General features: G+C 45.2%; 1 protein-coding gene across 1 annotated transcript in view; it reads right to left on the reverse strand.

Moving 5' to 3' along the window:
- Positions 1-16,755, reverse strand: part of DSCAM (DS cell adhesion molecule) — a 605,868-nt gene that overhangs the window by 80,285 nt on the left and 508,828 nt on the right. The window contains exons 19-20 of the mRNA XM_036849729.1: positions 14,196-14,351; positions 5,637-5,770 (exon numbers count right to left, since the gene is read on the reverse strand). Coding sequence (XP_036705624.1) covers positions 5,637-5,770; positions 14,196-14,351 — 290 coding nt within the window. The remainder of the gene's footprint in view (positions 1-5,636; positions 5,771-14,195; positions 14,352-16,755) is intronic.

Here is a 16,755-nt window from a genome sequence, read left to right on the forward strand (position 1 = left end):
ACAGGTCATCTTGAGAATTCTGAACTTTTTTTAGGTAAAAAGGGAGAAGTTATCCAAGAAATTTGCACAAGGGCATGACATGATCGGACAAAGAATTTGGAAGAATAATTATGACAGTGATGCGGACAGTGGAAGGGAATGGATATGAGTAGTGCAAAGGCTTCTGCCCTAGTTTGGTTTCCCAAGCAAGGACTTGAACCAAGGCAGTGGTGGTGGGAGTGAAAGGAAGGGAGAGGATTAGAAAGATGTGGAGAGAGACTCTTCATGACACAATGTCACTTTGCAGGTGCTATTTCCCTTGGTCAAAAAACCCTCTCATCAGGTACAATTCTTTCCCTCCTGCAAGCCAGGGCTGTAAATATGTCCTAAGTAACAGTCTCTGACCTGATTATTTGAGTAACACCCTCCTACCTGACTCCTGTGTCATCCAGTGCTGTCCATGCCACTGTTGTGTCGTTTGCCACACCACACAGAGCAGTGACCATCTCTAGTATTTTCTACCCTCCCTAGAACTAGGAACTTCTCAAAGAAAGACACTCTATCCTTTGTCATTGCAGTCCCATGATTATATTAGAGTTGTTCTCCAAACATTCTGGTTTGCCTGTCTTCTGGGTATGTGTTTGTTTGGATTGTATTCCTGGTTCCCTTGTGGTTGAGTGAGGCTATGTGATGGATTCTGGCCACTGATTTGTGCTGGAGCATTCAATGCCTATGTCAGACCCTCCAGAGATTTCTTTCCCTCTGCCATAAAACCCACATGGGTCCTTCCTGGAGTGAAGATAACATGGATCAGAGCTACCACCAACTCACAATGAACATGAATGTGAAAGAAAAATAAAGCTGTTATTGGTGGAAATCACTGAGATTTTTAGGCATGTTTGTTACATAGCATAACTCAGCTTCTCCTGACTGATACACCTCAGACTCTGGCTCAGCCCTTGGCACAGGGTAGCCCCCTACAGAGATTTGCTGTGTAAATGAAGAAATGATTTGGAAACCAATCAGATAATGAGTGGAAAGGGAGAACAGGAGTCAAAGGTAATCTAAGGCTTAGCTTTGTCAAAGGTAATCATTAGCTTAGTCAAAGGTAATGACTAGCTTAGTTGAGAAACAGGAAGAGAAGAGGGGCAAGAATGAATTTGGTTCTGGACATGTTGGATGTGGTGGGGTCTCCAAGAAGACATGGATGGTAGGAAGCTGACAATATAGGACTGATTGGTTCTCTAAGATTGTCAGGGTTAGAGATAAACATTTTGAACCCCTTAACTTCAGATGATAGTTAAATTACGAGAATAGATTCAATTATTCAGGGAGATAGTAAAGAATATGAAAAGAAGGTAGAGTATTGCAAAATGCCTACCTTTAAGGGTGGGGTGTTGAGGGAGAGGGAGAACAAAAGAGAAAGAATAAAAGGATAATGGATGGTAAGAAAAACAAATTTAAAAACAAATAACTATATAATAGCTTGTGATGCTACAACTTAAACTAGGAAGAGCATTACTTCTTCCTAAGAGGCAATGGAATTTTACAACCAGGAGGTCCATGGTGACTTCTGAGAGAGGAACAATCGATATTATGATGAGAATCATTATAAATTCAGGTGGTCACATTAGATACTACTTCCCTGATTCTGTTATTGCACCATTTTTTTGACTTGAGATTCCTGAATACTTGTGGTTCTCTAAAGCCACTCTGTCTTGTCCTCAGCCCCACTATAGCTTTAGGAAATGCAGTCTAGGGAGAGTTGGGAGGCAAACACACACCTGCTACCTTGGCTTGAATGTTGTCTGGACCTGGTAGAGGTTACTTTCTTTGCTTCCTAGAAGACTTGCTTAATTCTGAGTTGTGGGCTCCACTGTGGAGAGTTAGTTGCTATGAGTCTCATTTGCTCATTCAGCAGCATCTACTGAACTCTACTTTGTGCAGGAACTGGCTAACATTATCTTCTGAAACTGGAATAATTGAGGTGGATCATAGCTCACTGATACAATTTTTTAGACCTTCTGATTTTTATTCTTCATTAATGAGAAGTCTGTGCTGTCTAATTTCACATTTCTATGTCCATCAGCTTAGCCTTGCAAAACAGACAATTTCTACTTCCTAGTGCTTATGTAATATATAACATTTTTCACAGTCTGCTTTTAAGTAGGGAGGGTCGTTAGAGAGGAAATCCAGGTTAACTACTTTCTACCTGGGACCTTACAAGGCTAGCTCATTACTTTGGATTTCCATTGCTTCTCATAGTGTATGAATCGATCATCCAAACCATTATATACTAAAAGTAATAGCCATGGTCCAAAAATTATATGATGAATTCCTTAATCAAACGGATTTGAGGTTTTGCTCTGATTGGGAAGGTTGGCGTCTCTTTGCATTAGCTGGTCCCTCACAGTGAGATTAATGTTTACCAAGCACCACTTTTAGACAATCAGCCTTGAGACAAATTTCCAGTTTCTTGTCTGGCAACATACAAAGTTTCATATTCTGACGCCTTTTACTAAGCTGACCTGAGAGAACACCGTGAAACAAATGCCTATAATCAGACAATGCATTGCACATATTAGAGAAAAGAGCCTGTGTCTTTTAACAAGGCCCTTTCACAAGGAACGGGCATGAATTGAGGATCTTGAGAGAAAATTTACATCAGCAAGGTTAGCCGAGGGACTCTTATAAAGAAGATTAAATTACACAGAGTATGCTGTGTCCTAATTTATCTTCCCATGTTCTACATTCGACTATGAAGTCATTTCAAACGAAAAAAAATTCAGATACACAAGCAGGAATAATACACAGAGCTAGGACTGCCCTCTGGTGTTTCTTTCGATACATTGGCAGAAAAGTAAAAGTCTCAGAAAATTTGATAGCATAGTTTTCTGACTTAAAATTAAATCGCAGAAACTAAAGATGGGAAAAATTCCCCCTTTCCAGTAATTTATAGTTCCTTACTCATTCCACGGAAAAAAAACAGAATAGTAGATGGAATTTTTTAGGTCTTCACCTCTGAAGACACGTGTATTAGGTCTCTCTCATCTTTACTTGTAATGGTATTATTTTATTTTAAAAATAGGTATCACATGAGAAGTCTCTGTACCTCACACTCAATTTTGCTGTCAACCTAAAACTGCTCTAAAAAATAAAGTCTATTAAAAATAGGCCTCGTGGTCTTAAATGATATTTGAAAGAGATGAATAGCAATGTGGTTCTAGAGATGGAAGAAAACTGATTCTGGTTCACTTCATGTTATTGAGGACAGCTCTGGAGTTCTGGGTCCTCTCTGCAAAGCTTAATAAGTGGTGCTTCCCGGGAGACCACAGGCACCTTGTGATAATCGTATTTCTAGATTTACAGTGTTTTTTTAATATGGTTAAAGACCACACAGAAACACCTGCTAGTGGTTGTAAGACATCAAGGAGGTGAGAAATTCAGTTATTTCCCACCTTTTCTGGTTAGCTTGATCTCACTAAGGTATTTTTTGCAAGGCTCTTGTGGAGAAGGTCCTGGATAGTTGAATCCCATTATTCTGTGCAGGGAGAGACTGGAAATCCCTTGGGAAATCATTTATAGTCCATCCTACAGAGTGTTCGATGGATGCTGTGTTCGGGATAGTAACTCCTCCTTTTCTATAGGACTTAATTCGTAGGCTGGGAGGATGGAGAGTAATGTGGCGCCCATGATCCACAAACGCGGGCTTGCTCGTCTAAGCCTCAGCCACTCGGGACTAATTCCAAATAAGCCAGGCTGGGGCTTTTAGTTTAGCGATGAAGAGCCGACTGGGAAGACAGAATGAGGGTAAGCTGCCTGTGTCCCCTGTTCCCTGCTGGCTCTGTCTAGCTTGCTGGAGTCAAAAGAGCAATTGGGAGTCCTACAGCAAATCAAGAAATGAAGGAATGAGTAAACATAAAGAAGCCCTTCACATTCTAGTGAAATATGGGCACACTTCCGGCAATAATTTTGTCTCTCTTTGGTGAATGTGGTGGTATGTCAGGGCTGACGCTCAGAGGATCAGAACCTGCACGGGGTCCTCAGTGAGTGGCTTCTGAGTGGAGGGCCACCCACCGCGTCCCCTACACTGCTCTGCATCTCTGGACTTTGACGGTGGGATCTGATGGTAGGCTTCAGCAGGTGAGAGCTAACAGCATGTGTGAAACCAGGTAAGGAACTCACACAAGTTCTGAAACCCATATCTAAGCATATTACCTCTAAGTCTTTACCTCAACTCCAGAGGTGCTGCTGTCGACATATCAACAGCAGGACATACAACTTGATATTTTTAAGAGATGGAGGCCCATCTGTATGCCACACTCCTGCTCTCCCCCTGTCTCCCCACCGTTAATCATCCTCAGTGTCTTTGGTGCCACTGGGCCTCTGGGTCCCCTACAGACTCTAGACTTGGGAAAGCATGTCATTTTAATTAAAAAGTAATTACTAAATTAGTTCAGGAATGTTATTCAACCTTAAAAAGGAAGGAAATTCAGACACATGCTACAACACAGATGCACCCTGAACATATTATGCTCAGTGAAATAAGCCAGGCACAGAAAGATAACACTGTCTTATTCCGGTGATACCTATGAGATTCCTAGAATAGTCAAATTCACTGAGACAGAAAGGAGAAGGGTGGTTGCCAGGGGGTGGGGGAGGGAGAACGGGAGGTAGTGTTTCATGGAGACAGAGTTTCGGTTTTCCAAGATGAAAAGAGTTCTGGAGATGGATGGTGGTGATGGTCTCATAACAATGTGAATGGACTTAATGCCACTGAATCGAACACTTAAAAATGTTAGTTTTATGTTTTGATATTTTACCACAATAAAACCAAAATTAATTTGTGTATTCACTCCACAAACAGTGAATGGCTATGCATGTCATGTTCTGTGCCGGGAGCTGGGAGACGGAAAGATGGACTGGACATAGCGCCTACCTCAGAAAATGTCATAAACTTTTCTATGAAGACATCATAAATTTCATGAACCATTTCTGGTTTTCTTTTAAATTTCCCCTTTGGATACACACATTCTTCTGTTTAAGAAACACTTTAATTCTGTAAGTATCATTCAGTGGTGTTATACTAATGACAGTAAATCCCATATTTTGAAATATTAAGTACCCTAACTTTTAATTCCTTCACAATGAATTAAGCTGGCTGTTGTACTTGTGAGGGTCATAGAGTCTTGTCAAAGTCCTTCATTTCTAGCACAACAAGGGTTTTCCGGCTGCTGGGTCTCAGTGGGCGATGGGCAGGGAAGGAGGACGGGGTCGGGGTGTGCGAGGGAGGCAGGTGAAGCACGAAGTGCATTGAAGGATGAGCCCAACAGCAAAATCAATAGGTGGGGTCCACTGACGATCAACTAAGGCCTCTGGGTTTTGATTTTGATAAGCCGGCTGGCAGTTTTTGTGGGAACTCACCCAATAAACAATCATTCCAGACAACTGTGCCCCTTAGAAGGATTCAGAGGTGTATTTTCCAATGAGGTGGTAATGAGGACCTTGCTTTGTATGTGCACACAGAAGGGAGAAGAATAAAACCACTGGGGAAACCCAAGGAGGTGGGAAACAAAGGAAGGAGAAGGTTGCAAGTGAGCGCCCGTGGCTCGTTTCCGGAAGATGCTTGAAAGGCACTGGGTGGTTTACCAACTTACTGTGGGGTAGGGGTGGGAGCAGAACACCGTGTACTTTCGGATGATGCCGTTCAGCTTGAGAGGGGGGAGCCAGGACACAAAGACCATGGAGGCCGAGGCCGCAGCCGCCTTGACTCCCGCGGGGGGACCTGGAACTGGAAAAGCAGAAAGTTTAGTGACAGAATGATGGAGCTTCCCTCCCCGCCACTCCAGACCCACCACCCCACAGGACCCCGCTGCGCCCTGCCACTTTCTCTTCCCACCTCTTCGGGAGTCAGGGATGCGGGCTGAACTGTGTCCCTCAAAACCCATGCCAACTACACATTGGCACTTGCCATCTGCCTCTGCAAGGATTAAATCATGGAGTGCTGCAGCTGCTGACCTTCAACACCCACTGAAAGGAGTTCAGGGTGGAGATCAGGAATGAGGCACTCTGTGCTCTGGGAAAAACTGGTAGAACAGGCCTTCAGATAGATAGATATTTTTAGGAGAAGATTTTATCAGCCCGATTCTTGCATCTCCTCGTATCTAGAAAAGCACTACAATCATTAATGGTGACACCTGTTCCTCATGACAAGCAGGAAGCTTCTGCCAAAGCTGTGCTTGACTGCACGTGCCCCCTTCACTGAAATCGTATGTAACACCGACCTTCCCCCCTACCTCTTTGGAGCAGTTTCTCAGAGCTATCTGAAATTCTGTCTCCCGGGCTATAGTCCATATTTTGCCCCAAATAAAACTTAACCCACAACTCTCACGTTGTGCATTTTTTTTTCAGTCAACACCCACTTGTTGAAGCCCTAACCCTACCATGCCAGAATGTGATCTTATCTGGAGATGGAATCTTTACAGAGAAAATCAAGTTAAAATGGGGTCATTTGGGTGAGCCCTGACCAGCATGGCTGGTATCCTTGTAAAAAAAAAGGGAGATGTGGACACAGAGACACACATGGAGGGAAGACAATGTGAAGACACAGGGAGAAGATGCCCATGTACAAGCCAGGGACTGATTCTCGCTCACAGCCCTTGGAAAGAACCGACCCTGCCTACCCCTTGACCTTGGACTTCTCGCCTCCAGAAACGTGAGGCAGCACATTCCTGTTGCTGGTCCCCCAGGCTGCGGGGCTTTGTTACAGCCACGCTGGGGGCTGACACAGTATCTCTCTGACCAGCGACCTAGGAGTTCCACTGGGCCATGTCCTTGGGCATGTCCCCTAAGAGCCCACTTTAGCAAGTATCCTGCTCAGTCAGTTTAGCCAGAATCCCCACCATATCTTATCACCTTTGATACCTGATCAAAGTCCTCACTCTCTGTCACCACCAGGTAATCTCTGATCATCCTCGCCGGCCTTCTGCAGAACTCCTGTGAAGTCAATTTAGCCAGAACACCCCTCATCCCTGATGTTTCCTCTTGGTAATTTTTTTCACCCAATGACCCCACTCCCTCCCCTTCACTCCTTGGCTATAAATTCCCACTCTTCCTTGTTGTATTCAAAGCTGAATCTAATCTCTCTCCCCTACTGCAAAAGCCCCATTGTGGTCATGCCTTCACCTATCAAATTGTTCCCCTGAATGAAGTCTGCCTTGCTGTTCCTTAACCAGTGTCATGAATAATTGTTTCTGTGACAGAACTAACACAATCAGTTCAAGTCCCTGTTTTCCTGGGAGCCTTCTCTATGCTTTTCAGTCCCTGATGATTTCCTGCCTCTGACTAGTAGAGAATTTAGCTTCTGGGTCATCCTTGTTTCTGCTACAGTGTTTGGCTTTGAACGGGCTTGGGGGGTACATCTTGCCTCCTGAGTTAGGAATGAGGGCGAATTACCTCAGTCATCAGAGACCACCCTTCTGTGACCAAAACACTTTGTAATGACACCTCTATTTGGCTCAGGAGAGGCTCAGAAGCAGTTTTTATGAGCATGAATTTTTGTGTCAAAGATTCACAGTTCATACAGACATCTATGAAGCCAGAATAATTATACCAAGTTATTATTCTACTGTTAAGATTATGAGAGAGAATTCACGTGAAGAATTAATACGAGTCCTGTATATAATACGCACTGAATAAACTCTAGCTATCATTTGTAATAACCATCGCCATTTCTTTATCATACATATTGCTAAAGGATTCTGGCCTTTACTTTGTAACTCAGTGTTGAATCATAAACACCAAATGTTGGGAGTGGCAGGAGACAGAGATGGCTTAGGAGGGTGTGTCTGGGACATATAGTTTGTTAAGACGCACTCCTAGTCATCAGGTTACATTTTGGTAATCTGCTTTTTTCTTATGAAGATATAGGCAAGCTTAGGTAGCCTTCATGAATTTCTGGCCATCGTTGAGTGAACTTATGGCTCCAGATTTGATGGGTTGAAGTTAAGAATGCAGTGGCTGAGGACCATCTCTTCTGCGTTCTCCCACGTGCTCAGACCTCCCCTGTGCACGCAGATGCTCTCAGAGCTCTGGTGTCCGATGGCCCCGGCATCTCCACTCTGACTCATGCACCTTACACCTATCCTGTTCAAAGCAGGGCTCACCACCTTCTCTCCCAAGCCTCCCTCCTCCCGTCCCCTATTGCAGGAAACAGCACGGCCATCTCCTTGGTTGCAAGAGCCAGAACCAAGAATTCTCTTCCCTTCTCGTTGCCTCTCGGTGGATGTGTAAGGTTGGTGTGTACTTTAGACCTCCACGTGGACGTGTCAGGTCAGTGGCCGGATTCTCTTCCTGGCTCTGTGTCACTGCACAGCACTGGACCCCTTTTTAGGTCCCTGGATGTGGCGTGCGTCTCCCACATCAGGTCATTGACACATGATGACGGAGAGCCTTGGGTTCCTCCTGCCTGGAAGTGTTCCCCGCCCTCCACCTCGTCCTTGGCAACTCGAACTCATCTCAGCTTCTGCTAGTGCTTGCTTTCTTGAGAAAACCTTCTCTGTCACTAGCCTAGGTGAGGTCAGGACGGGTTGTCACTGAAGATGCTTCTTCATGGCACTTGTCATAACCCACTCAGGAGTGATGGGTAAATATCTGTCTCCCCCACCAGCCTGCGAGCCCCAGCTGTCCTGTTCTCTGCCGTGTCTCCAGTGCCCGGGCCGGTATCTGGGGCATACTAGGTCCTCCAAGCAGATTTTCTAAATGAGCTCAGTGTGGCAGGCAGGATTCTAAGATGGTGCCCAAGATTCTCGCCCTCTGATAGCCACACCTGTGTAATTACTTCCCCTTGAATGTGGGTGGTACCTGTCACTATGATGGATGGATCACTCTCAAAACCAGGTTACATTTTGTGCAAAGGTGAAGGGATTTTGCAGATATAATTAAGGACCCAATCAGCTGACTTTAAGTTACTCGAAAGAAGAGTAACTTGGGTGGGGCCGACCTAATCAGATGAGCCTCTTAAAAGAGGGTCTAGAAGTCAGAGAGGGATTTGGAGAAGCAGAGACAGGCTCCTGTTGGTGATGAAGAGGTCAACTGTCCTGCTATGACCACACGACCATGTGACCCTGCTGGGGCCATGTGACAGGGATTGGGGAGTGGCCTCTGGGGGCTGAGGAGATGGTCTCAGCCCTAAGGGACCTGGATCCTGCTGACCACCAGTGAGCTCGGGTGAGGATCCGACCTCAGATGAGAGCCCAGGCCCAGCCAACACTGTGATTTCAGCCTGTGAGACCTGGCTAACCCATCCCTGGACTCCTGACCCCAGGAAATGGCCAGATAATGAATTTGTATTGTTTTAAGGTGCTAAGTTTGTGATGATTTGCTACACAGCATAGAGAATGGGTCCACACAGTCAAGCCACCTAAGAGTGTATCTTAATGTGAAACATCAGCCTTATGGTTCTGTAAAAATATTGCCTCAATCTGAAGTAAGACAAAAGTCTAAGTACCTCACAGACACTTTGGTCAGCTTCGTTTTTGTCATCATCATTTTTCTGGTCTTAGAGATCAGCCACAGGCAGGGGTACGTGTGTGTGTGTGCGGTTTGTGGCTTGTGTGGTGTGTGCAGTGTATGTGGTGTGTGTTTTGTGATTTGTGTGATGTGTGTGTGACGTGTGTGTAGAGCATGTCTGCATGTGTAGCGTGCATGGTGTGTCCGTGGTATGTGTGAGTGTGTGTACAGTGTGTGCGTGTGCACGTGTGGCTTGTGGTGTATATGTGATGTCTGCGCTGTGTGCGGTGTGGTGCACACATCAGTGTGTGTGTATGTGTGACCCGCCGTGACAGCCGGGTCCCCCTGAGCCCCGGGCTCCGCAGCGGCTTTTCTGAGCCGAGAGCAGACGACGTGATGCTGCAGGGACACCTCCACAATAGCAGTTGTCGTCACGGCCAAGCAATGCATGAGGCCCCTTTTCTCTTCTGGTTTCCATCAGGCTCCAGTATGTCTGGCCTTTGCGCCCATTAGAGCAGTGGTTTCCAAACACTCTTTAAAGTGGACAAATCCTTTTAAGTGTCATGTGGGAGACCCATGCATAACACAGTGGAAGTGGAGTGGCTCTTCCTGAAGCAGAGCTGGGAGGGAGCCCCTCAGGGGCCCTCCCCATGACCACTGGGCACCTCTGAGGCCCCCCTAGGAGCCCTTGGACTTCCTAGGAACCTGTGTGAGAATCACTGCAGCGGAGGAAGCTTTGGCATCCACGTGGTGGAAGGCCTCCCAGGACATCCTGGTCTGTCGTGTTGCCGGTGTATCCGCTACTGCACAGAGCACATCACAACCCTGCCAAATGCTGCAGGACTCTGGAATCCTAAGCAGTATTGATACCGATTAATTGACAGGCCTTCCCATGGCACACAAAGCCTTCAGTGTCCCCTGAAGGGCAGCACTGCTGGCGGTTAGGCAAATACACACACGCGCGCGCACACACACACACACACACAGAGTCCATCACCTTTAAGGTGAACCAGGGTGCGGTTACACTATCATCTGAGGACACACCATCCATGCCTTTAAGAGGATGTATGGCTCAAGATACGGGTGGCCAGAGGAATCAAATATCCTGATGTCTGTTTATTTTTCTCTCGCTCTTAGCTCCACTTTCAGATGTCCTGCTAAACAGATCGTTAACCGTGGCAGAGAGGGACCAAAGATCACATACTACAGCTCCTGCTGGCCTTCTTCCCACAGAGCTATGTGCATTTGTGATGTATTCAGTAAATATTTGCACTTAAACACAACCGTTGCTATTTATATATATGCAATGTTTTCTTTTGTAGAAAAGGATCAGGGCTGAAACTACCTTCTGCCAGCAGAATGAAAATAACAATTGGAAAAATAATAGATTGCGTTTGTGTGTGTTCTCTTTCCCCATGGCTTGGTTCAGATTATATTCTCAGCAAATAAAATGGTATCAGGATTTCACAAACGTTTTAGAATTCAGAATTAGTTGTCTTGTGTTCAAAAACAAAAAGCTTGATTGGCAAATAATCTTTTGTGGTCTTGCAGCAATAAAAAATGTGCAAGTTCTCAATGACTGAGCAGTCCTGGGGAAAGAAGCTGAGACGTCCGTTTTTCTTACAGACCCTGAGAATATCTCCGTGGACCCACAACTATACTGATGGAACGGAGACTATGGACCCGATAATATGTCCAAGGATCTATATCAGAGATCTATATCAAGATCTCCATATTCTTGGAGAATACGTCCAAGAATCTTTATAGAAACTGAGAAACTACTTCTGGAACAGAAGACTTGTTTTCTAAACAAATATTTCAGTTGTGAATTATCCCCTGTAAAAGTAAACGTTTTGTCTGTGTTATTTTTCAATTTCATTTATTTAATCTATTTTTATTTATTTATTATTGATTCTGTTTTTATCTCTTTCACTAGCAAGTGATAAATTTTTCCTTTTTAAGATGATCAGTGACCTAACAACATAATTTAAAATTCCAGGCCCCGTGACACTGAGGGGTGAGGACGTTAGTTTAAGAACTGTTTTGGGCAGAGAAGTCCTAATTGAATGTTTGCTGTGAATGTGTTAATATTTCTTTACTTGCAAGAACATCAATAAACAATGAAACTTCAACCTGTGCCTAGAACAGTGCTTTTCTGAGGAAAAACAATATATGTTGACAATTATTATTTTATATTTTTACATCATTTAATTGAAGTCGGCAGTGTTATCCAAACTTCGAATCATAAGACTTCATAGAAGCATCAACAGGATTTATACTCTGACTTTGATTACGCATTCCTTTCAAGCAGACACAAAATTGTAATCAGTTCTGTAAACTGCTCAAATGTCTATTTATATTAGACATTGAGTCTATAAGGATGGCTGGCACAATTCTTCACCATTTCTAGATTAGTGAATTTTTCATGTGAATCTGGGAAATAAGCTCATTATTATACTAGTTTTTCTCTCTTTCTACCTAATCTCTGCTCTGCTTCTTTTTGAAAATGCTGATGATTTATCCCAAGTAAATACTGACACTCAGCTCTGCATCAGTCTTCGTCCACGTTAGCACAAGTGGAATTCTTGATCTCCTCCCTGGGGCAACTGGTATGCCCAAGGCAGGGCCTTCCACAATTAATCACATCTCCCCTTACTATTAGCACTAGGTATGAAAGCAGAGAATAATTGATTGACAAATTACACTTTGGGTCTCAGGGTCAAGTTTTGAGACAGAGCTCTATGATTTCTAAAACTGGAGGAGTAATTAAAAATTGATCCCAAATTACCAGTCAGTATGGAGCTGTAAAGAGCTTTCCGCTTTTATTGGATTTCTGTATGTTTTTCTGAAAAATACAGGTGTCAAAATTCATGTTGCTGATCAATTTGCTCTTTAAATAATAATTCCAGTGACATCTGTGTTATTGCTTAGCAATGCAAAAGAAGGTTCCACCCTCATTCTGAAGGAGTGGAGATCAAATAATCAAATGTCTAGTGTCAGGAACCATCCCACGATATGTCAAGCTAGGTGATGTTTGCACACATCACTTCACTTTTTATGTCTTAATTCTGTGCAGTCTGATTGTCATTTTGTACATGAAAAAAGTCCAGTTCAGAGGAAGTGAGGTAAGGTGTCAAAGTCCCACGGCAGCAGGTGGTAGAGCCAGCATCTAGACACAGCTCTCTGTCTATTACATTTAAAAAATTAAATATGGCTGTCTTCACCCAGGATATAGCTTTGTAGATATCTCTATGAATGTGTGACTTCCTAATGGCATTGCATTTTGACCTCAGATTTCCCTAAAGAGTGCAATTTCTCTGGGCGGCATTGGCTGACACCTGCACATAACTGGGAATAATCACTTGTGTGTTCTAGAAAAACTGAGGGTAATGAGGTTAAATTTGTGTGCGGGAACTAGAATGCAAGAAGGGCTAGAGAGACAATAAAGATAATATGTGAGGGTAGACGGACAGGACTGCTTGTGGAGCAGGGCTGGGTTTGATGAGGGGAGAGCAGAGAGTGATGTTGTGAATGTCAGGGGAGTGTCCTTAGGAGACAGAAAAGCTGGGCAGGAAGGGTCTGCCCAAGCCTCTGAGAGTGTGTCCCTAGCTTTGCTCCCACAGGACATAGTGGGTGAAGCAACAGCATGTTGACTGTCTATGTAGTAAAGGGCATTAAACCTGCCAATACATGGGCAGTCATGGGCAATGGAAAACAGCTCTCCCACCCACACCCTGCCCAGCTTCCTGGGGAACAGAGGCCCTGTAAGAAGACAAAAAAACAAAACAAAACTGCAGAGCCAAAGCAGCACAGAATTTAGGTGTAGTGGTTCCCATCTCAACTCTGGCTCGGGTATAATTCTGAGCTCTGATTTGGAGGGTTCCACAAGGGAATCAATTTGATATCAATTGCTCTTTCTTTTATTAAGGTAGAAACTGTTTTTCTCACTATTGCCATAATATGTATTAGAAGTTAAATTATTCTTCAAAAAGTCTGCAGTGAGGTCCCTCAGGCTTTCCCTTAAAATAATATAAAAAACTATTTTGCCATACAGTTTTTGTAGGATTGGGAAATAGTCACACAACCAAGTCCAAATCGTGATCTGAAAAATGTGCTACGATTTAAAATTTTACTAAATAATCATAAATTTTTGTAAGAAATTTAAAAAAATTAACATGTAGCTCTCACACCGAGGGCTTATTCTAATGTTATTCTAAAGCTGGCACAGCATATGACGACGTAGACCATTATAGACCATTACATAATTTTTAAGTGGAGAGATGGAAATTATCAGAGCTTACACTAATAGCTAAAGAGTCACTGAAATTATTCTAATGGGATACAAAACAGGGGTGGCCCTGGGATACAGCCCTAGGATAAAAGGCACTTTTGTTTAAAATAATATGTGCCTCCCCCCCCTCTCGGAAAAAAGAAAAATTATAGGGGAAGAGAGAAACAATGGATAAATCAAACAAAGGTGACACAGGAAGTGCTGGTCTGAATCGTGCTGGAATATTTTGGGAGGGCAGCAAAAAGTTTGCATGGAGCAAAGTCAAGAATAGGTGGGTGAATTAATTCTCTGACCCGGCCTTTCCAGCAATAGCTCCTGCCCGGGAATGCTGCCAGCTGGTGGGAGCCTCCTGTGTGTCCCCTGGAGGTTCAGACGGGACCTGAGCTCTCCCCCAACAAGCCGCCCCCTTTCTCACCATCCTCTTTGGTCCGAGTGAAGATCTGCTCGCTTCGCACGCCGTCCCCAGCCCGGGTGAAGGCCAGCACCTGGATGCTGTAGTTGGTGTATTTCTCCAGCCCGTCCAGCTCCAGGGAGGGCTGCGTGGTGGTGACGTTTTTAATCTCACCCAGCTCTGGAGGACAAGAAAACACGAACCTGTTACCGCGGCTGTGGGCACCGTCCTTGCTGCCCAGCACTGGGCCACGAGCCTCCATCGGTCACGCCCTGAAATCACTCAGGGTACTAGGCACGGTCTTCCTGTGACACCAACGCTCTGCGACATTTGGAAAAGGTCATTTGCACCAAACTGCCACAGAGCACAGGGCAGAAAATCGGTCTGGAAAACAGCAATTCACTCCAAGTGTTGTAAACCCAATGCTGGCCCCGTGGCTGCCCTCCTGAACTGTCCCCAAGCAGGTTTCCCGCACCCCAGGCCCCAGGGAGCCAGGACCACTCTGCTCACTCTGCAGAGACCCTTCTAACTGCTCATCAAGAAGCTTCTACAAGTCGAGTTTCATTTTTCCATTTAAAAAAGCAAACTCCTTTAAGGTGCACGTGTTTTTCAGCACCTAACTTAAGTATATGAGCCACAGCAGCACAGCAAACCCCTCCTGTCACCTGGAGTGAACCCTTCGGCTGATGTGTCGGGAACGTGGCTAAAACTCCTTCACGTTCTGGAGCGGGATCAGCTAATGACGGGCAAAGATGGACCTTTATGCTGGCCCATCTGAGGTATGCGATACACGGCAGTTTGAGAAAACTCACGGTGATGTGTTAAATGCCGCCACGGGTGCTCTGGACTTTGAAAGGAGCCACTGGCGGAGGAGCCGGAGGAGGAGGGAGGGGCCTGAGGAACTGCTCACATTTAGGGCAAGTGGCCGTGTGTGGGATGTTTGCTGCAGGCTGGCCCCCGGGCCCGCTGTGCCCGGTCACTCAGAACTGGGGTGGGAGACGGGGTCCAGGAGGGAGTCCTCCTTGGTGTCTGGCCACCTCTGCAGACCATGCACACAGTGAGGCTGCCCGAAAGGGTCTCTCGCGCTCTCTGGCCTCAGTAAAGGCAGCTGACACGCCGTGCGTGCTTCCTTAGGTTCTGGGTTCTCAGGTTAACTCATTTACCCAGCATGACCATGCTCTTGTTTCCACAACCCATTCATTTTACAGGAGAGGAAACTGAGGCAGGCAAAGGCTCAGTAGCTTCCCCAGGTCCCAGAGCCGAGAGCATGGGCTGTGGCACCACAGGGCGTGGCCGCACGGCCACGGTCCACACTCTCAGCCACTCCCTGTGGTCGCTCGGTGGACCTGCACGTCGCCCAGATGAGATGCGCTTCTGCCAGCCTGGTTTCCTCTTCCTGCTCTCTGTTTTTCTTTCCTCTTGTCCTTCTAGCACATTGCACGGAAGTTCGGAGATGAGTGGCCAGCTGTTCTGTGATTATGGTGACTATGAATGTCTATTTTTACTTTTCGTCATCAAAAGGATCAAGGTTGAACTGGACATAGCAGGATAGTTGAATTTAAAAGCAGGGGGTAGCCAAGGCTTGTAACTCACATGCCAGGGACCCCTGTGTGTGATGAGGGCTGTGAGGGGACGGGAAAAATGGGCACAGACACAGCCTCGGACCCCAACAGGAGCCCGACGCCTGTTCCCACCTTGGGCAGCTTGTGGATGAGTTCTGGGGGCAGGATGCTTTGCTTGGGGGAGAGAGCAGAGCAAAGGGCGCAGCCCCCCAAAGATGCCTCTGGCCTAGTGTCTTCTGGGGGAGACCAGCTGGTGGCAGACTTTTAGGGGCCACAATCTAGAAACCAGAGCAGATGGCTTATGAAAATGAAAAAAAATGTTTTTTCCTGTGTGGTCACTGTGCATTTAGAAGGCTGACAATCGTTACCCTCAGATGGGTTAGAAATTCTTTCCTGTGAAGGAAAAGTCTGCCCTGGGTGACCATCAGACCTCTTTCCATTATATTATTCATTTATAACTTTCATTTTCCTGAACATAGATAATATAGGTCAATTGGAGTAGGTTAAAAAATTCAAATGCCAATGGAAAAAGTTTAAGTATAGATCTCATCAAGATCTTTTCAGATTTAGGAACGTCTACATTATGCCAAAGATTACAAACACACACACACACACACACACACACAGGGAAAATGCAACTCAGGGGAGGGGCTTCCACGGGGCTGTGTGCAGGGCTAGTTATGAGAACTTGACTATATCATGTGACCTCTTGGGGCCTCTGGTTTTATGCTTTTGTTTTTATCTTTAAGAAGGACCCAGGGTCTCTACATCACGGGGGAAGTACGAGCTCCAATTACAGTGCAGGGGAAAGGTGCGCCTATGGGACAGGGCTGTTCCCCAGTGAGACACAGTGATGGAGAAGAGGACAGTTAAGAGGGAGAAGGGCAAAGTGGGACACCCTGATCTTTTTAAAGAAAGCAACACTTGACACAAAAGAATTACACCCGCTCATGAATTACCATACTAATTAGAATTGGTATTTGGATATTGACTCATATGTGGGTTCATATTATTTGGAAGAA

The sequence above is a fragment of the Balaenoptera musculus genome, chromosome 4, assembly GCF_009873245.2.
Source record: "Balaenoptera musculus isolate JJ_BM4_2016_0621 chromosome 4, mBalMus1.pri.v3, whole genome shotgun sequence".
Classification (NCBI taxonomy): Eukaryota; Metazoa; Chordata; class Mammalia; order Artiodactyla; family Balaenopteridae; genus Balaenoptera; species Balaenoptera musculus.